Source organism: Acartia tonsa, chromosome 5 (genome assembly GCF_053477335.1).
Source record: "Acartia tonsa isolate MP-2025a chromosome 5, ASM5347733v1, whole genome shotgun sequence".
NCBI classification, from domain to species: Eukaryota; Metazoa; Arthropoda; class Copepoda; order Calanoida; family Acartiidae; genus Acartia; species Acartia tonsa.
The window spans coordinates 19,037,034-19,057,164 of NC_137264.1; the positions used below are offsets into that span (position 1 = coordinate 19,037,034).

At 31.8% G+C, this 20,131-nt stretch overlaps 2 protein-coding genes across 2 annotated transcripts; both read left to right on the forward strand.

Moving 5' to 3' along the window:
- Positions 1–5,437: 5,437 nt before the first annotated feature.
- Positions 5,438–14,071, forward strand: Pgi (glucose-6-phosphate isomerase). The gene is made up of 20 exons (XM_080160671.1): positions 5,438–5,566; positions 6,041–6,131; positions 6,575–6,640; positions 6,874–6,947; positions 7,285–7,363; positions 7,874–8,020; positions 8,467–8,574; positions 9,035–9,142; positions 9,415–9,472; positions 9,703–9,783; positions 9,985–10,050; positions 10,399–10,477; positions 11,187–11,272; positions 11,471–11,535; positions 11,919–11,977; positions 12,173–12,251; positions 12,560–12,637; positions 13,019–13,114; positions 13,259–13,324; positions 13,445–14,071. Exons 1-20 carry the CDS (start codon positions 5,475–5,477, stop codon positions 13,538–13,540), a joined length of 1,674 nt encoding a protein of 557 aa, XP_080016797.1. The 5' UTR covers positions 5,438–5,474; the 3' UTR covers positions 13,541–14,071.
- Positions 14,065–19,889, forward strand: PIG-Q (phosphatidylinositol glycan anchor biosynthesis class Q). Its single transcript, XM_080160709.1, has 9 exons — positions 14,065–14,191; positions 14,906–15,018; positions 16,714–16,775; positions 17,120–17,187; positions 17,507–17,609; positions 18,103–18,181; positions 18,675–18,734; positions 19,219–19,338; positions 19,620–19,889. The coding sequence occupies exons 1-9, from the start codon at positions 14,093–14,095 to the stop codon at positions 19,687–19,689; spliced, it is 774 nt and encodes a 257-aa protein (XP_080016835.1). The 5' UTR covers positions 14,065–14,092; the 3' UTR covers positions 19,690–19,889.
- Positions 19,890–20,131: the final 242 nt, after the last annotated feature.

The window sequence follows — 20,131 nt, forward strand, 5'->3', positions numbered from 1 at the left end:
TAACAATTCTTATTCGTTTTGGCTTAACAACTTTCAATGCCTACTTTTATTGAATTTTGATAAGTTTGATCATTATGTTGAGTGTCCAAACGTTTCAACCACAAATTGTAATCTACAGAAGATGTAATTTTGTGTATCGTCATTGGGGATGTACGCAAATTTATCGGCCATTGTCCTATCATACGCACTTCCAGCTAATAAATAAATACTATAGGAAAAATAAGTTTTTTGTGTGATAAAAATGTTTAATTGTGATGAAGATTAAAGTCAGATAATCGATCATGTATAAAATCTGATATTTATATTAGATGATATATATGAAAACATTTAAGTTTTTATGCTTGAAAGATTTTTAGTTAATTGTTTTAAATACCATGTTTGTGGTTAAAATGGTCTATTTAAATTTTTTTAAAAGAAAAATTGTTGGTCAGTTTGAAATCAGGGCTAGGCAGCCTCCAATTTTAAGTGGAGATCATTGAAAATGGAAAAAAGAATGGCTGCAAGCCGCGTATATGCATAAAATACAACGTTTCTCGATCTGCTTCGGCTTGTTAACTGGCAGCTTAGACGGAAAAAATCGGACAGACGGCTGCAGCTACTAAATTATGGCTAAAATTTCACTGTAACTCATTTAATTTGTCCAGTAGTGTTTGTTTATGGTCCATTGTGAGGGTTATTGAATAACTGTTCAGTATTAAATCATTTCAACTCTGATTTACTTCAGTTATTTGTTGCATTTGGTGATGAATTCACTTTTTATTTGTTAGAAAAAAATCAACGGAGATTTGGCGTAGCACGTAATACATCCGCTCGTTGTCGGGAAGGTTCGTATCTTGGCATAACAATGAGTCAAAACTTAAGACATTAAAAATGGTGATTATTGTTTCTATGACATGTGCGCGATGTAAATAGTTAAGAGTTTGGGAATAGTCCCTTTCGTGGCAACGCCCCTTAGGGGGTTAGGTTAGGTTATATTGGGTTAGATGATTGCCAAACAGAGTTAGCCAATTGGTCCCGCTGGGTTAGAGCCCCCCGCAGGGGCTAGAAATAGGAGAAAAGCTGCTGTGAAAAAAAAAAAAAACGAAGAATAGCCCCCTAAGGAGCGTTGCCACGAAAGGGACTATACCCAAGAGTTTTTGGGAATGTCTTATTATTTCAATTATAAAATCGAAAGAAAAATAAAAGTCGAACAAAATGTTAACAATTAAATGAGTTAATAAGCCAAATCATGTTATTTTCATACTCCATTGATTTTAAATTTTAAATTACACATCTCATCTTATATATATATAACATTTAAATTTATTTTGTATGTAGCTTTTCGTTATTTTGCTTTTTCTATTATCCTAAAAAGGCAGAAATTGGATTTGTTCTAAGCAATAACTGCTCTTTAAAGCTTCTAGTTGTACTGCATACTTTTGGCGATTTAATCAAAGTCTATTTAGTATTATTCATATTTTGTTAAAATATATGCAGGTTATCTTAAATCCTTATTCCCCCAAAGCTACTTAGGCTGAATTTCTCAATAAAGATTTTAAATACAAATTATTTTAACGCCTGTTGTTCTATCCTTGAATCCTTAAATAATAAAGGAAGAAATGATTTTTATGGTTTATTTTAATAGATGTAAAACCACATTATTTAATAATGCTTTACATCATTTTAGAGCCTAACGTTTCTAAATAAGATTCTACAAGACTAATATTTTAACTAATTGTACAACTAGGTAGTTGCTTCTCCCCTAAAGTCTAGGGGCTTTAGCTTCCACATTTAATCCTTACATACAGATTTGTTTGGGAAATAATTTTAATATACAGAAGGGGCAATTTCGTTAATCATAATTGGGGATGAAAATAAATTTACCGTCAATTGGATTATCCCAGCGGATCCCTCCCCTCTCCCCCTTCAATTCATCCTATATCACAGCTTGACTTCTAGTCATAGTGAATTTTTTAATTAGGGATTTATTTTAGAAGAAAAAAGTAGTAAAGATTTTTGTTCAAAGATTATTTTTTTTATTTTCTTAGTAGAACAGCTACTTTATATCTAGGGTATGTCCGTATGTACATACATATTACTATGTCGAGCAATCAAAGGTGTTAATTGACGAATTCAGAAATTTGACAAAAAAGAATTAACAAATCACCCAAAGTTTTGGAGCCAACGAATACGAAAACGCAGTTTTAAAACTACGGATACCATTGGGTTACAGTCTCCTCCCTCTCAATGTTTCTCCTAACATAGTTTAGTTTTTATGTTGGTTCCTAAGATGAATTATTCCTGTCCAATACTTATGTGAGTGTAGGGGTGTGTGTACGTGTGTGTGTGAGATGTAAGCCATGAAACCTTGATATTTAAAATTTTAGAATTTATGACAGTCTTCTGGTTATACGCTTACAAACCTAACATGGGTGTCAACTTGTACCAAGACTTGCGGAAACTTATGTTATACAATTGTAAAAACATGACAAATAACAATAATAAAAGTTTTGTAGATAAATTTAAAGCTTGGCTCGGCAGCTGTGCATAAACCTTCAATTTAAGTATATGTAATATTGAATAAGGAAAGCATTTATTAGCTGTATACAACCGCTTGCGGATTTTTTTTATGTATGCGGCACCCATGTTACAAGACAGAAATTGAACAGCCAAGCATAGCGTAATCGTTCAGTTTGTGTTAAACCATTCTACGAAACGGTTGTAGCTAGTGATAGGACAATGAGTGATAAATTAATATCATTTTTTTGGGGTGAGGGGGGGGGGTGAAGGGGTAAGATTAGAAATATAAACTGAGTTTACAAAAATAGATTCATTGCAATATTTTCCATGGTTCAAAGGCAGCGTAGCTACTCGGTTTATAGGTTTTTCGCATTAGGATATCCTGTCCTATTCTCATATCACTGCAAATTCTGCTGCTTGTCGCTGCTAATTATAAATTGACCTCCCCCACCACTCATAATGCTAAAGTACAAATAATGACGTTGTCCATAAGTATCTTTCAATGGCTTATCCTTGTTGACGGTAAAAATATGAACACATAGCAGACATCGTGTTACTAAGCTGCAAAAAGTATGAAAACATCTGACCTATCCCTTCCCTTTTTTATGTTACAACTTTCCTACCCCCCTAAAGTCTGACCGCTCGCTTACTAGGTGTTGATGCAACACAGCAAAACTTTTGATAATTACGATAAATATTATGGATCAAAAAAAATCTTAATGCAAAGGTAATATGTATTGTATACTGTCTTCGATAAATTTAAAGCTTTTGTCCCTCCCACCCCTTCGGAAGTCGAGCATAATGACACTAGTGTATTTGTGCTTATTTTGCATTTTTTTACTCATATGCTTTGGCTGTTTTGTGCGTCACTCGCTTAGCTATTTAGTGGCGTGATTTTAGCCTACCCCATTACTTCTTAAGGAATTGACGTATACAGTTGTAAAGCCGTATGTTGGTGATTGTTTAAATTTAGAATTGTTCTATTGATTTCAATCCTTTTTTATAGTATTATTAAAGTTTCGGTATATGAAAATCAATTAAATAGTTAATGCTAATATTATATTGCAACATATTGATACATTTATTTAGCTTCATTTTAAAGTTTTTATTAGCTACGTTATTCATATCAGGGATCTTAAGGGATAAACTGATATAGATTAGCCTTTCTGTAGAAAAAATAATTTATACCAACCAATCAAGATTAATAAAAGTGTAAATCTAAACTTTTAATCCAATTAAAGTGAGATCGTGTTATAAAGCTTTGAGTACAATCAATTCCCCTGTCTGATCTGCCAAGTTAATAGTGATCTCAATGTTTGTGTTTTGTTTTGGATTTTTTCTTTCTTGTCAATTTATAAAATCGAGGCTCCGTATTACTCTGTTGGACGTGAGAATGTGCAAAACATCATTTTAACACTTTCTCATTTTCTTTCTCTCTCTCCATCTCTTTTAAAAAGCTTTTCTATAATTAGGTTTGGTCCGCCCGTAACCGTTAGCTCTTTTCGTTAATTTAGACATGTTACCTAAAAAAAACATAATTATTTTAATGTATTTACGCAATTTTGCATCAAGTTTTTATACAAACTGTGTATACCCTTAGATTGATATTATGCTTATTAAGTTTTGACAATACACAAGTGTTAATGTTCGTTTGTCCTACAGTTTCAGAGATTCTTTTTTGTGGATGTTGTCATCCTTGTTCTTTCCATTTCTCTCTAGATCTCTGTCTCTACGTCTTTCTCTCTTTCACTCTCTACGTCTCTCTTTCTTTCACTCTCTGTCTTTTTTGTCTCTCTCTCTACATTTTACAACTTTGCTTCTTTCGCTCTATGTATATTTTTGTGTTTCTTCTGTGAAATAGTATGGCTACCAATGTTAGGAGAAATATACACTAAATATTGTCATGTGAATATTATGTAAATATACACACAAAGTAAAGGTTACAACAAGGATCTCAATATTATTAAATGCAAAACTTAACCAAGTGATTATTTAGAGACATATCTTTTTTTAAATAAAGGAACAGAAAAGGGGGGAGGCGAAAGTGACACTTTTTGAAACCAAAACTAAAAGTAAACAAAGGAACTCAACTAAAAAAAGAGTTACAGGTCTGAGATTTTGCATGGTAGTTGCTTTAAAGGGGTAAAATATGGAACTGCGAAGAAACGGCGGCGCAACCGCCAAAAACCGCCGTTTCCCGCCGAATTTTTTTTGCCTTTTCTCGGTGGTTTTCGGCGGTTGCGACGCCGTTTCTTTACAGTTCCATATTGTACCCCTAAAAAGCAACTGCCATGCAAAATGTCTGACCTGTAACTCTTTTTTTAGTTGAGTTCCTTTAACTTTTAGTTTTGGTTTCAAAAAGTGTCACTTTCGCCCCCTCCCTTTCTTAGTAAGAATAGAAATTTAATGCTCAATTTAAGAGTTTCTTGAACATTTAAATTGCTGTAAATAGGCTTGTATGCATCTAAAATTGCATGCTTCCTGAACGTTTTAGGAATCGCCGTAATTGAGGTTTTTCTTAATTATTCGAAGGATTATTTTTATCTCAATTTTCAGTCTGATTTAATAATATAAAGGTTTTATTATATTGGTTGTAAAATGCTTACCCCCCCCCCCCCCCCCACCTCTTTAAATGCAAGTCTGTCTTGTTAAATAAATGCCATTAAAGGTTGTTGTCTTGACATGCGGAAAGTGTGCAAAACGACCATTGTGTTAAATTTTAGCAGTTACTGAACCGAACCTAAGGCTATAGATTACATGCAGGGTGTATATCACCACCAGCACCAAGATAAGGAGGAGTAACTAAAGAAGAAGCTGCATTCAGCAACATTATTATGATCCTCTCAAGAATAGATCTGTTGAGAAATCGCCAATAGTTTATTTAATGAATGTCAATTTAAACTCACACAGAAATTTCAATTATAGAAGACTCAACCCTTCACTGACAAAACCTATAAATTTCAGACTAGCCAAAAATGGAGTCCAAAGGACCTTTGACCGAGAGTGCTGCATGGAAAAATCTTCAAAAGTATTATGATGAAAACAAGGACAATATTAACATTCTCAAGTAAGGTTTAAGTGGTAGCGCAGAAATAGAAAACCCCTAATACTATTTTAGAGAAAACCCATAATACTATTTCAGTTAAGTTATGTGGTTTTAACTTTACAACAAAAGCGTATTTAAGTTTTGATGCTTTATTTTAGTTGCCTATCCAAAATAACATCCAAGAAAATTATATTTTCCCCACAGTTTGAAATAGAATACAATTCATAGAGTTATTGATGCACATATGAATCTAAACAAAAAAAAATACAATCTGAAGGTATTTGATAGCAGTACAGAAAATATATATTCTTGAGCATTAATGACAGACCCACAGACAATATCAGTAAAAGTTACTGGACATTAATTAAGGGAGAAGTTTTATTAGCATTATTTATTTTTATCAAACTTTGTTTTGTTCTAAATAATTTTGTCTGCAATAATATATCTTAAGCCAGAACATTGCTCACCTATCTGATCCCACTTTTATTTGCACAGGATGTTCCAAGAGGATCCGGAGAGGTTTGCCAAGTTCAGTGTCAAGTTGGACACCCCCTGTGATGGACCTTTGCTCCTAGACTATTCTAAGGTGTGTATGTTTAATACATTTATTTTACCATGTAACTGATAGCAACACCTTATACGATCTTATTTAATTGTAAGATATATTTTCTGGTCCCTGGCTCCTCTTGCCTCTAGGGACACAATCTTTGCTAGGATTTCCTAAACCTTACTTAATTTTTAATGCAAAAGTCTAGTGCTACTGTTAAAATAAGTTTCTTAATTACCCATTTTTTCACTACATGCCCCAATTGATAGAAATTATAGAATAAACTACTCTGAGTATTACAAAGGTACAGTAACTACTCTATCAATCTTTTAACAATTTTATAACCTCTTCATGTCCTTTAGAGTAGGTGCGTTCTAATGAAGATGTTACCATATATAAATGCCTACAATACAAGCATACATACTGTTACTTAAGTATACAGGATCATTATAAATATTATTAAATAATTTAATTTCTTTTAGAATCGTGTAAATGGACAAGTATTTGACTTGTTACTCAAGCTGGCTGAAGAGAGGGGTGTCAAGGAGGTAAAAATTTTTTCAGTATGGCTTCGAAACCGATTAATATACGCTGGATTAGAACCAGTTCTCAGCCGCACTGAAAAATCATGTATTACAGACAATTTTCCATGAATATTAAAAGACCTAAGTTATAGGGTAGCTGCGCCACTTATAATAGAAACCTAACTTTTTGTGCATGCTGAATAGATAAGATTGTTGTGTCACAAAACACTTTAAAATGGATTTTGTTAAATTTGTAGGCTACTTCTGCAATGTTTTCTGGAGCGAAGATCAACTTCACTGAGGATAGATCTGTCCTCCATATTGCCCTCAGAAACAGGAATGGCCATTGTTCATACATACTGGCTTAAGAGTAGTTTTGATATTAAGATAATAATATGCTACTTTTTTAACATAGTTCATATTTAGTACAGGAAATATCTTTATAAAACTAAAATAATATGGTAATTCTAAAATTTGTTTTAAAAAAGAAAAAATATGTTCAATATTGACTTTGTCATTACATAGTTGCCTTGATTTTCAGTTACATTATTGCGCGATTAGATTTTATAACTTAAAGCTAACCGTTGCAGAAAACTCTACGGCCTTACTCAATATTTAGAAAAACTTTGTTTTTAAAACCAAAATTATATAATGAACAATTCGTTAAAAAACAGGTCCAATGTTGCAATTGAGGTTGATGGTAAGGATGTTATGCCTTCAGTCAATGCTGTTCTTGATCATATGAAGGTGAGTTGTCGTTTTTGTGTTGACTGTGTTATGTATAGTTGGGTGACTCTAAAAGCAAAAAAATCGGCTGATTTTGACTGCTGTTTAAGGATAACCTGTTAGGGTCAATATTTTAAAAAATCGCTATTTGATGCTTAATCTACTCTTCAATACGAATTCAGTAAGGTATATACTTTGAGAAAAAAGAATTTTGTACCCTAGTGGGGTATTAATAGTCATTATATCATAAAAGGAATGGATTGGAATAACACGCCCATTGAATTAAAAAAAAAACTTGTAATTCTGAGTCACTGTAATGCATAGGGATAAGAAACTATCATAGAATGTATTTTGAATAAAAGGCCTTTTTTTTTAATTTGTGAAGCCTCCAATAAATCAAAATTAGTGGTCTTCAAATAGATAGTCTGGATTTAAAAACATTTTTGTGTGCAAAACGGAAATTAAACAATAGGTATCATAGGTCTAAAGATTGTTTTCACATTCATAGAAGCTAAAAATATATTTTCTAAGGATTTCTGCAACAGAGTAATCAGTGGAGAATGGAAGGGTTACACAGGAAAGAAGATTACAGATGTTGTCAATATTGGTATCGGTGGCTCAGATCTCGGTCCTCTCATGGTCACTGAAGCATTGAAGCCCTATGCTGTTGGCCCTAAGGTGAGTGGGGAATGGGGATTTATCATTGAGTTATTTCAAAGTTCTTATGGTTTATCAGTTTTTTGATCCCTTTTGGCAGAAATTATTTTAAGTGTTAGGAGGTGTTATTATGGTAACCCTTCCGATCTGTAAGGGTTAAGAATAGAAGATTTATTAGAGGTTATGATTTCAGGCGAATTTGCTTAGATCAGGAGTGTAAAGGGGCATAAAAGTAGGTTGAAAATATGCAAGATTAGACTTTATCTTTTATTTTAATTGATTTATTGTTCATTTATTTGTATTGTTTTGTTTAGTACCTACCTACTTATTCTTCACAAAAAGCTTGAAAATCTAAGATTTTCAAATAGTTGTTTTGTATGTTATTTTGATTTTGCGGTTTGTTGATTTTTTTTTACAAAATTGTTTAAGGTTAAAGTCCTTTTTTATTTTTGATCTGATTGATTCAGGTTCATTTTGTGTCTAACATTGATGGAACCCATATGGCTGAAACTCTGAAGAAGCTAGATCCTGAGTCAACTCTATTCATCATCGCCAGCAAGACTTTCACCACCCAGGTAAAATTTTTCAATAGTTTCTGTCAACTAATTCTCTGCTCATTTAGTTGATTTTATTTATGCCTCACGTTCTTTGTACAAAAAATGGTTTCTTATCTAGATTTGTTAACCTAAACTGAATTTATTTATGATTGAAATTACCAGAGCTTGCATATCCAAACGTATTACAGACAACAAACTTTTTATTGGAAAGTCATAAATGTTCTTCAATAACCTAGGATAACTAAGGGCATCGAAATAACTCCTTTTCCGTTAAAACACCCGGGGTATTGTTTTAATTAACACCCATCAGACAACCAACTCTTTGATTGCACAACCTTTATCTGGAAGTCCTAACTGTGCATAATAATGAATTGCGCCTGTTTTGGGCCAAGACTTTCCCCTACTCACACCCCTAGCTTGACAGCAGCCTTTAAATTACCAAATAGGATATTCTTTACTTAATTGGAATTTTTTTCAGGAAACCATCACGAATGCTGAAACTGCTAAAGGGTGGTTCTTGTCCACAGCCAAGGACGAGGGTCATGTCGCAAAACATTTTGCAGCTCTGAGCACAAATGCTGAGAAGGTAATTGAGCAATTTTTGTCTTTTATTAATAGTGCTTATACTATCACTATGAAATGTCTACACTACTTTAGATTTTAAACATTTGAAATATGAAATGTTGAAAAGTTTAAATTAAACAGGATATTGATGAAAATTGCCATAATATGATTTACTAACAACGCCCCTAAAGATCTGTCCTTTTTTTGCACTCATTATTTTGATCTCCAATTTAGAAATGCCACATAATCATTGATGTTTAGAAAATGTCGTCTTATTTATTTACAATTGTTCAGGTAAAGGCTTTTGGAATTGATGAAAACAACATGTTTGAATTCTGGGACTGGGTCGGAGGTAAGATTACAAGGAAGTATAATCAGGTACAGAGGGGGGGGGGGGGAGTAGTAGTAATGAATGAATAAACAGCACTTTTACTGGAAAATATGTTGAAGAAATTTTAAGGACATTTTTCCGCTGCCTCACAACATGTGGTTGGCTATAGATATAAAAGTCATTTGTAAAAATTGATTAGATCATTACTTTTGTAGTTTCTTGAAATTTGAATGAAAATGATTTATTTTTAGGAAGGTATTCCTTGTGGTCTGCTATTGGTATGACAATTGCTCTCAACATTGGATTCGATAACTTTGAAAAGCTCCTCTCAGGTAAAATGTTTGTACATACTTACGAGGGCCTGATTACTTTAGACATTATACTAGTGTCCATTATACTTAATTTACGAGACCATGCAATAGTCATTCCTCCATTTTAAATACTTAAAAATCTCTTTGATCGTTCAAGAAAGCATGGTATTTAATTATCAAAAGTTCTAGTCTATTTTGTAATACTTATGGATTGACTTTTAGGTGCCCACTGGATGGACAACCACTTCAAGACCGCTCCCTTGAATGAGAACATCCCTGTCATCCTTGGTAAGATTTTATATCAAGAAGGAACAAAAACTAAAGAAATTACTAAACTGTGGAATATTTAAAAAAAAAAATAAATGAAGTAAATATTATCTACATTAAGTATGCTGGAAACACTTTTGTTTGTTTTTTAATTTGTTTAATCAATTGGAAATAGTTGTAGATTATTTTAATGGTAATGGTATTCTTCCCTACTTTAATATTTAAAAAAATTATTTGCTCTAAACATTGTATTGCCAGAAAAATTTAAAGTTTTCTTTGTGAATTAGTTCCCTAAAGTTTTCTTTGTGAATTAGTTCCCTTGGATGAGATTTTTTTGCCTCCGAAAAATCTTTAAAAATTTTATTTTAGCTGTTCTTGGAGTTTGGTATTCTAATTTCTACGGATGTGAAACTCATGCTTTGCTTCCCTATGATCAATATATGCACAGGTATTGTTCTTGTTGTAATATTAATATATTTATAAGGATTAGATAGAACTTAGGTAAAACTGTTTTAATTTAAAATACATTAAATACGAGAAAATATTTGGATCAGCGTGTAGTTCACGGTAAAATGTTCCTGGTAAAGATTATCTCTAAAAATCTACACTTTAAAAGTCTGCTAACGACCAAATGGTGGAATTATGCTCGCACAAAATTTTAACCGACAAGGCCTAAAAATAATCTGGATCAGTCATTGCTCAATAATACAGTTTTTTCCAAGTGCACATAAATTTGCGGAAATGCCATGTAGGCTTAGCTGTTTGACAGCTAGCAGCCTTTAAAGTTCATGTTTTTGGAGATAATTCTTTACTAGGAATTTTACCGTGAAATGGACAAGATCCCAATGTTTTTGTCGTATTTAATGTACTTTTGAATATTACTAAGCATTTGACGTATTCACCACCCAAAATATTATATTTATTACATTATAACTATCTGTAAAGAAAACACATTTCCTTACATTCAAGTTTACTTTCTAGATTAAATCGAGTTTTTTCTTCTATTTTTTTTCCAATAACTTTATTTCAATCAATGTTAAGATCAGTTGTTTACCAAAAAATATTTTTATATAAGGATTAGAAAGATCTTCAATTGTTCTTACTATAATTCATTAATAATCTGAACTACTTGTTTGTTTTAGTCTTTGTTAATCTAGGTTTGCTGCATATTTCCAGCAAGGAGACATGGAGTCCAATGGTAAATACGTCACCAGAAGTGGAGCTCAGGTCAACTACTCAACAGGTACAATGGATATAATATGTGTGGATATAATGACAAGAAATTTTTTTACATCAATTTAGGTTGCTAGTAAAAACCTCTTATATTGGTCAGTTCATTGTCATTGAACCCAGCCATGTATCTTTAATAGCAGTTGAGAAAATGATGTTTCTAAACTACTGTACTAAAAAAATGGAAAAATACTAAATAGAACAAATTAAGGACCTATTGTATGGGGAGAGCCTGGTACCAATGGACAGCATGCATTTTACCAACTTATTCATCAGGTACTATTATACAGAAACTTTGCTGATTGATTTTTCACACAACACAAAATACAATTGAAATGTAATGACACTGTTTACTATTTTAATCTCATGTACCTACTTAGGGTTAAGATTAAAATTAGGATTTTTAGAAATATTTATTATAATATCAGAATCATACCCGCCATCCCAAAATAATAAAACCTAGAAAATTCAAGATGAATTTAAAACATTTAAAATGTTTAAAAATAACGTACCATATAACATAGTTATTTTAATTACGAAGTTTAAAAATGTAAACTAAATGTGCTCTTGTCCTGTCCTGTAATTTAGACTTAATCAAAGCATTTGATTATGTAGCAAATGTAAAATAAATTTTATTATCTAAATCATTTAATTTTTAGGGAACAAAGATTATACCCTGTGATTTTATTGCTCCTGTCAACACTCAAAATAATATTAGGTAATTATTAGTGCGGGGCGGGAGATGTCTGATTTTTAGATATCAATCTTGTAATCTAAGTAAACAATTAAAAAATCGCAACCAAGGTATGGAGGCCAAATAAAAACACCTAAATTAAATAATCCTGGCCTAATTGGAATACTTTGGCCCCTCTGGACTTATATAACTGGTTTTATTCTTTAACTATTATTTCAGAGACGGACTTCACCACAAGTTGTTGCTCTGCAATTTCCTGGCACAAACTGAGGCTCTTATGAAGGGAAAAACTAGACAGGTATGTCCAAGCTTATATTGGAGAGTAAGGGGGGAGGGGGTGGGAGGGAGTTGGAGATAGATGTTATTAACACTATAAGAATTTTTTTTAAGTAGACCAACAATTTTTTTTTTTTTTTTTTTCAAAGCTAGCTATGTGATAAGCTATTATATTTTTGCAAGTCTTTTACCATTTCTCAGCTTTATAAATAAATAGACTCTTTTATTTTGTATTTTTAATTTTATCTCCCTAACAAATCTTTTATTTAATTTTACCTAGGTATTGATATTCTTGTTTAGAAATATTTGAAATATGATTGTGTTGTTTAGGAAGTAGATGAAGAGCTGAGGAAAGGTGGAAAGTCAGATGCTGAAATTGCCAGCATTGGACCACACAAGGAGTTCAAGGTAAAACTTTCATCTCAATTCATCTTTGTTTAAATCTGAAATTTCAACATCTTAGTAACATTGAAATTAAAATTATGTATTAAAAAATAGATGGGTAGAATAATAATGAATAATATGATTGTAATTTATGCTAATATTTTGTTACTAATAACAACTAGAACAATAACAAATTACTCATTTTTATGACACAAAAATATGATTGAACTTATTCAAATGAAACATTTTAAGCTTAACTTAAAGAGGCTAAAAAAATTATTCATGCATCTTTTATTTTTATAAATTTAATAGTTTTACCTTCTCAAAAAGCATAATCATAATAGAATAATTCCTTTTATTGACTAACCATTTAAATTAGTTTTAATTTATATATATATTTTGCAGGGCAACCGTCCAACAAACTCCATAATGGTTGATAAACTGTCCCCCTTCACCCTGGGAGCCCTGGTGGCTATGTATGAACATAAGATATTTGCCCAGGTAAGCAGGAACCTGGTCGAGAACAAGACATAGAAATTTAACATTAGTTCTACGGTTAAATACAGACAAAATGATGTAAAAGCGTACGAATCTGACCAAGTTGAATAGAAATCATTCCATGAACAATATATAACAATTTTTCAGGGAGTTATCTGGGATATCAACTCTTATGATCAGTGGGGTGTAGAGCTTGGGAAACAACTTGCTAAGGTAAACATTATTTTTGTGTTGATTTCAGTTTTTTGAGCAGGTGTGGTAACTAGGGATACATCCATAGGATGAAATAGTATGTTTTTGTAAGGAAAAAAGTGAATTTTTGTTAATTTTTAGGCAATTGAACCAGAGATGACCGGATCAGACCCCGTGTCCTCACACGACAGCTCCACCAACGGACTAATCAACTTTATTAAGTCCAGAAGAGTCTAAAATACATCAGTATTTCAAAACATGAAGACAAAAATCCTGATAAAATAATCCAAAAAAGGATGAACCCTTTCTTTGGGAGAAGAATCCAGCAAATGTAATTAAACCATTTTTGATAGAGTTACCAACTTTTACAAATTTGTAACAGGGGTGCCAACACTTTTTTAAAAATGATGCCAACTTTCTAAAGCCAGTAAAATTACGTAATTTTGTGAATTTTAGATCTGAAATTGAGAGTATATTGTAGTTTTCTTCCATTTTTTACTATGCAAATTTACATAGAAAATTTTAAAAGAATTGTATTTAAATGATATTTATTTGCATATACTAATAAAATCAAGTGTTGTGAATAATTTAAAATATTTATATTTTGTTATGTTTTTAGATTTTAGTAATTTTAGAATAAATCTTTTAGCAATCAAAAAAGTTAACTTATCCTAGTGAATAGTGTGATTAATTCTAATCTTTTTAAAGGATTATAATTGTAAGATGATTTAGTAGTTTTGATTATCCTTTAGTCATGTTTTAGCGTAGTTTTCAGATGTAGAAATTAAAATGTTTTTAAAAAAAGATTCAGTTTTGAAAAACTCTTTTATTATTCAATTTGGCGATAAGCTGTTAGATCAATGCTGCTGTTTAACCAACAAATTTCGAGTAAGTATAAACAGAAACCATGAACAAGCAAGCATTTTATTTGGAAAATATGGTTTTGCACCTTCCTTTAAATCAATGTTGATGTTAAAGTCATGCTGTTTAATCAAAAGGGGTAGTTTCACGAAATGCATTTGAACTTAATTTAGTGAACCGCATATTTTTCCTAGTTAATGGGTTAAACTACATTTATATAGCATTTATTTGAAATAAATTCAATTTTCTACCACGTAGTCTTTAAAATATCAAGACTTGAAAATTGTCTCTTGTGATATATGCAATTTAAAAAGACGATTTTCAAGTCTTGATATTTTAAAAACTACGTGGTAGAAAATTGAAATTCTTTCAAATATATGCCATATAAATGTAGTTTAACCATTTAACCAGGATAAAATAGGCGGTTCACTAAATTAAGTTCAAATGCATTTCGTAAAGATACTGAGAAAATTTAATATGTGTGTATACTCAAGGATTTAACGTTTGGACACTAAATTTAATAAACCAACCAATCAAATGCAATAAAAGTATTTAAGGTTGTAAAGCAACTGAATAAGAAAATGTTATTATAAACTTTGAGACTAGCATAATAAACACTAAACAGCCAATAGTTCTATCCCTCCCTGGTGTTTGCCCTATTGTAGTTTTAAGAAGAAAAAAAAGAGTGGGTGTACTCTCATTTCTATAATAGTTGCACATTATTTACCCTTTATTTTCTAGATTTTCACACTAGCTGTGCTTTTTCTGGACCTATTCCTTGGTTATCTTGCACAACATTTGTGTGTCATCTATGGTTTTGATCTTCAGCAAGTTCCTGATGTTATTATCTATAGGTTTGTTCATGTTATTGTTGTGTTAATTATATTTAGTGTTATTATGTATAGAGATGAGATACAGCCATATGAGCATTATGTCAGATACATATCTGACTAGCATATAGCATTATATATTTGCCTAACCCTTGTCTGACTATGACAGGTGTCCTACTAAGATACATATCTGACTAGCATCTAGCATTATATATTTGCCTAACCCTTGTCTGACTATGACAGGTGTCCTACTAAGATACATATCTGACTAGCATCTAGCATTATATATTTGCCTAACCCTTGTCTGACTATGACAGGTGTCCTACTAAGATACATATCTGACTAGCATCTAGCATTATATATTTGCCTAACCCTTGTCTGACTATGACAGGTGTCCTACTAAGATACATATCTGACTTGCATCTCTAATTAATATATTTGCCTAACCCTTGTCTGACTATGACAGGTGTCCTACTAAGATACATATCTGACTAGCATCTCTAATTATTATATTTGCATAACCCTTGTCTGACTATGACAGGTGTCCTACTAAGATACATATCTGACTTGCATCTCTAATTAATATATTTGCCTAACCCTTGTCTGACTATGACAGGTGTCCTACTAAGATACATATCTGACTAGCATCTCTAATTATTATATTTGCATAACCCTTGTCTGACTATGACAGGTGTCCTACTAAGATACATATCTGACTAGCATCTAGCATTATATATTTGCCTAACCCTTGTCTGACTATGACAGGTGTCCTACTAAGATACATATCTGACTTGCATCTCTTATATATTTGCCTAACCCTTGTCTGACTATGACAGGTGTCCTACTAAGATACATATCTGACTAGCATCTCTAATTATTATATTTGCCTAACCCTTGTCTGACTATGACAGGTGTCCTACTAAGATACATATCTGACTAGCATCTCTAATTATTATATTTGCATAACCCTTGTCTGACTATGACAGGTGTCCTACTAAGATACATATCTGACTAGCATCTAGCATTATATATTTGCCTAACCCTTGTCTGACTATGACAGGTGTCCTACTAAGATACATATCTGACTAGCATCTCTAATTATTATATTTGCATAACCCTTGTCTGACTATGACAGGTGTCCTACTAAGATACATATCTGACTAGCATCTAGCATTATATATTTGCCTAACCCTTGTCTGACTATGACAGGTGTCCTACTAAGATACATATCTGACTTGCATCTCTTATATATTTGCCTAACCCTTGTCTGACTATGACAGGTGTCCTACTAAGATACATATCTGACTAGCATCTCTAATTATTATATTTGCATAACCCTTGTCTGACTATGACAGGTGTCCTACTAAGATACATATCTGACTAGCATCTCTAATTATTATATTTGCCTAACCCTTGTCTGACTATGACAGGTGTCCTACTAAGATACATATCTGACTAGCATCTCTAATTATTATATTTGCCTAACCCTTGTCTGACTATGACAGGTGTCCTACTAAGGGAATAAATAATATCAGGGCGGAAGTAAATATTGGACTGTTGTTTTAAATTCAGGGAAAAAGGGATAAGACAATGGCCGGTAAATTGATGCACATCCCCAATAATGGTACATAAAATTACCCCTTTTCTATTACGTAAATAATGTGTTTGTTAAATCCATATGTATGTAAAAGCTAAAAACTTGTTTTATGACTATTTTAGCACTGAACACACAGTTTTAAATTTGAAACAAATTCTTCACTGGTTAATGAGCAATCCAGCAGGCAAGTTTAGACGCTAATAGTTATTTATTGCATAGTATTAAGACAGCTTTCTTTGTGTCGAACAACATGGTTTTAATCCTATAACTTTTATTTAATTACTGGAAAATTTCTGTAATACGATGCTATACATGATTTTTGAGTATTGCTGAGAACCGTTTCTAATCCAGTGGATATCAATCGGTTTCGAAGCCTTTTTTTTATTTTCAAATATTTTGCGACTAAGACTAATTGATTTATAATTATATAGACCTTCCCTTCTTTCACCAATTTAAAGGACAGTGATATTATATATTTTATTTTAAAACGCCCTCAGGTTTCATGATAACTAATCTTATTTGTTTCAGGCCTGAAGTTGAATTCAGTGCTCAGTAAAGCTTTGGGAAACTTCTTTCTTTATCATATTCATTTATGGGTAAGTTATTTTTTTTTTGAGTTTGTTGTTTCTCTTGTTAAGAGATGAATTGAGATATATGAGATCCGAAGGTTATGTAGCAACTTTTTTTATTAATTCAACATTAGATGAATATAAATTAATGCTTACTCATTATTTCACATCCCTGACCTGAGTATGTCAGGTGTCTTACTTTGGTCCACTTCACATGAATAAAGTCTAACGGTAGGGTAGAGAGGTTTAGAACGCAGATAAAAAGGGAAGTTTTTGGAAATTATAAGACGTCAAAATCACCAAAAATAAATTATAGAGTAGCTGCCACTAATATTTTTCTCTTCAGGTGACCTATGTGGACCTAATACTGCCAGCAGTAGGCCAAGTATTCACCATCATTTCTCCTTACATTCAGTTCTTTCCAATCACTCTTCAGTTGGCAATTTTAGGTAGGAATAGTTTTTTGTTTATCGCTGCGTCTTCATATATTCTATTTTCATGCCTATGTAATAATATATTTATATTTAGGAGATGTATCATCTATGTTATGTATACATATATTCTATTTTTATGCCTATGTAATAATGGCTCAGTAATTTTTGTCATAAAGGTACACTTCTCATAAATATATTTGTCATAAAGGTACACTTCTCATAAATATATTTGTCATAAAAGTACACTTCTCATAAAAGGTACTCTTGTCATTGATACATTTGTCATAAAGGTACATTTGTCATAAATTACATTTGTCATAAAATATATTTGTCATAAAATACATTTGTCATAAAGGTACCTTTATGACAAACGTACCTTTATGACAAATGTTCCTTTATTACAAATGTTTTTATGACAAGTGTACTTTAATGAATATGTTTTATGACAAATGTATTTATGACAAGTGTATTTATGACAAAAATTACTGAGCTGTAATAATATATTTAGGAGATGTGTTATCTATGTTATGTATACATATATTCTGTTTCTATGCCTATGCTAGAAGAATAACTCAACTACAGTACAGGTAAATTCAGGGAGGGAGGGGACACTGTGCTGTTTATTACACTGGTCCCCAGAGTTTTATAATAACTTTTTCTTATTCGATAGTTGAACAACTTTGGGGACTTCTATTGAACATTGATAGGTTGGTTTATTGAGTTCAGTGTCCAGACATTTTTACCACTTATTGTGATCTACACAAGGGGCAATTTTGTGTATGATTATTGGGGATGTAAATAACTTTATTGGCCATTGTTTTTTCCCTTTAGATCCCTGGTTAAATTGAATTAGCATAGTGTGTCATAGTTACTCCATAATTAGGGGTATGTCATTACGTCTGATAGTAATAAAAAAAACTACAAATAGCTAGCTAATTATTTTTAAGTGTTTCATGTGTGAACTTTTTTTAAAGTGTTCTTTTTTTGTCTTTTGCTCATTAGGTAAAATTTAAAAATAACTCCTAATTTGTCAAGAATTACAATTGGTGATTCTATTTCTAATAATAATATTGTTTTAAGTGGTTGTGTAGCCTATGCCCGCCTGTTTGCTGGCAAGAAGTATAATCCTTTAAGAAAAAGGTATTTTTATTTAATTTTTTGAAGAAAAAGAAGCATAAAGTATTTTTCTTTGCAACCAATTCTTACAATTGATTATGATCCTCAGTGATGGGAATGTTGTCAAAAAGTTTCAGTCATCTATCTTTTATAGGAGCTGAGAAAATCAAGCTTACCCCACCTTGTCTTTTACAGACAGACAGAAGGACATTTGGAATTATAAATTGCTTCGCTACTTATATTGTAGGAAAATTTTTTTATTTATATCCCAAGCTCTTGCAGGGCCTATAACTATCCAGTACCCAATATAACCTAACCTAACCACACCTAAATTAAATAGTCCGCTAACAAAAGCAAATCTAAGCCGCTTTATTTTCAATTTATTTCAAATAAATAAAGGGCGTGGGTTGCAGTGCTCAACAAGGTATTTTGTGTGAAATTGCCGATAATTATAATTATAAAGACAGACCTGTACCTCAACTTATTTAGAATCTAATTGATATTTTAGAATAGATACAGCAGATGATGTTAGTATAGAGCACTTGTTTCTGGGGACAATACTCTTCACAATTCTCTTGTTCCTAGCACCAACTACTTTCACTTTCTTCACTGTCTTTTGGTTGTTAAGGTAATTCATATTGATGTTCATCCTCAATGATGATATGCAAAATTATCCCTAATGTATTTTACAATGAATGGTGAAACGTTTAGACACTCAACGAATAAAAATTTAATAAAAGTCCCTAAATTTGTTAAGCCAACGAAAAAAATGCGTTAATATTAAACTATGGGGAAAACTACAGTGAAATAAATAGCCCAATGGCATTGGTAAATAAGATAAATTTCAAAGTTTTGCAGAAATAAACTGTGTTTGTTGCGCTACTTATGGTCATTATTATCTTGTTTCAGATTATCATCACTGTTTGCCTTGAAGACCATTTCAACAGCTATCTTCTTAATTCAATTTGAATGGATTTGAACAAGTTTCAAATTTACAAGTCAGACAAAAAGTATCAACAAAATTGTTTATAAAGTTGCAAAATTTAAATTGTTTAAATACAGAATATTGTTTGACCTATCATAAATGTAGAAAAGCTTCGCTTCTGATAAAATAAAAGTCTGATATGTTCAATATTGATATATTTATAATTTGAAATAAAGTAGGTAATAAAAAATTAATATTTCTTTTTGTTTGATTGAATCGTGAAAAATATTTCCTTACAAGATATGTTTTAAACTTTGTTAAAAGCATAGCAACTCTAATGGATTTATCATTACTTGGATCTTTCACCAGATTTTTATGTTTTATAATAATGTGAACTCTGTAGCGGGCTAAAATAACGATCTCTCTGCTTCAGTGCTTTACCCCATTCTATTCCCCCTGCTGGATAAACGGCCTGTTCAATAAATACTAGGGATAT

Coding starts and splice junctions, on each gene's coding strand:
- Pgi (XM_080160671.1), top strand. CDS start 5,475: ATGGAGTCCAAAGGACCTTTGACCGAGAGTGCTGCATGGAAAAATCTT. Junction 8,021..8,466: donor CCTATGCTGTTGGCCCTAAG/GTGAGTGGGGAA, acceptor TGATTGATTCAG/GTTCATTTTGTGTCTAACAT. Junction 10,051..10,398: donor GAACATCCCTGTCATCCTTG/GTAAGATTTTAT, acceptor ATTTTATTTTAG/CTGTTCTTGGAGTTTGGTAT.
- PIG-Q (XM_080160709.1), top strand. CDS start 14,093: ATGTTTTTAAAAAAAGATTCAGTTTTGAAAAACTCTTTTATTATTCAA. Junction 16,776..17,119: donor GTTAATGAGCAATCCAGCAG/GCAAGTTTAGAC, acceptor TATTTGTTTCAG/GCCTGAAGTTGAATTCAGTG. Junction 18,735..19,218: donor TATAATCCTTTAAGAAAAAG/GTATTTTTATTT, acceptor TTGATATTTTAG/AATAGATACAGCAGATGATG.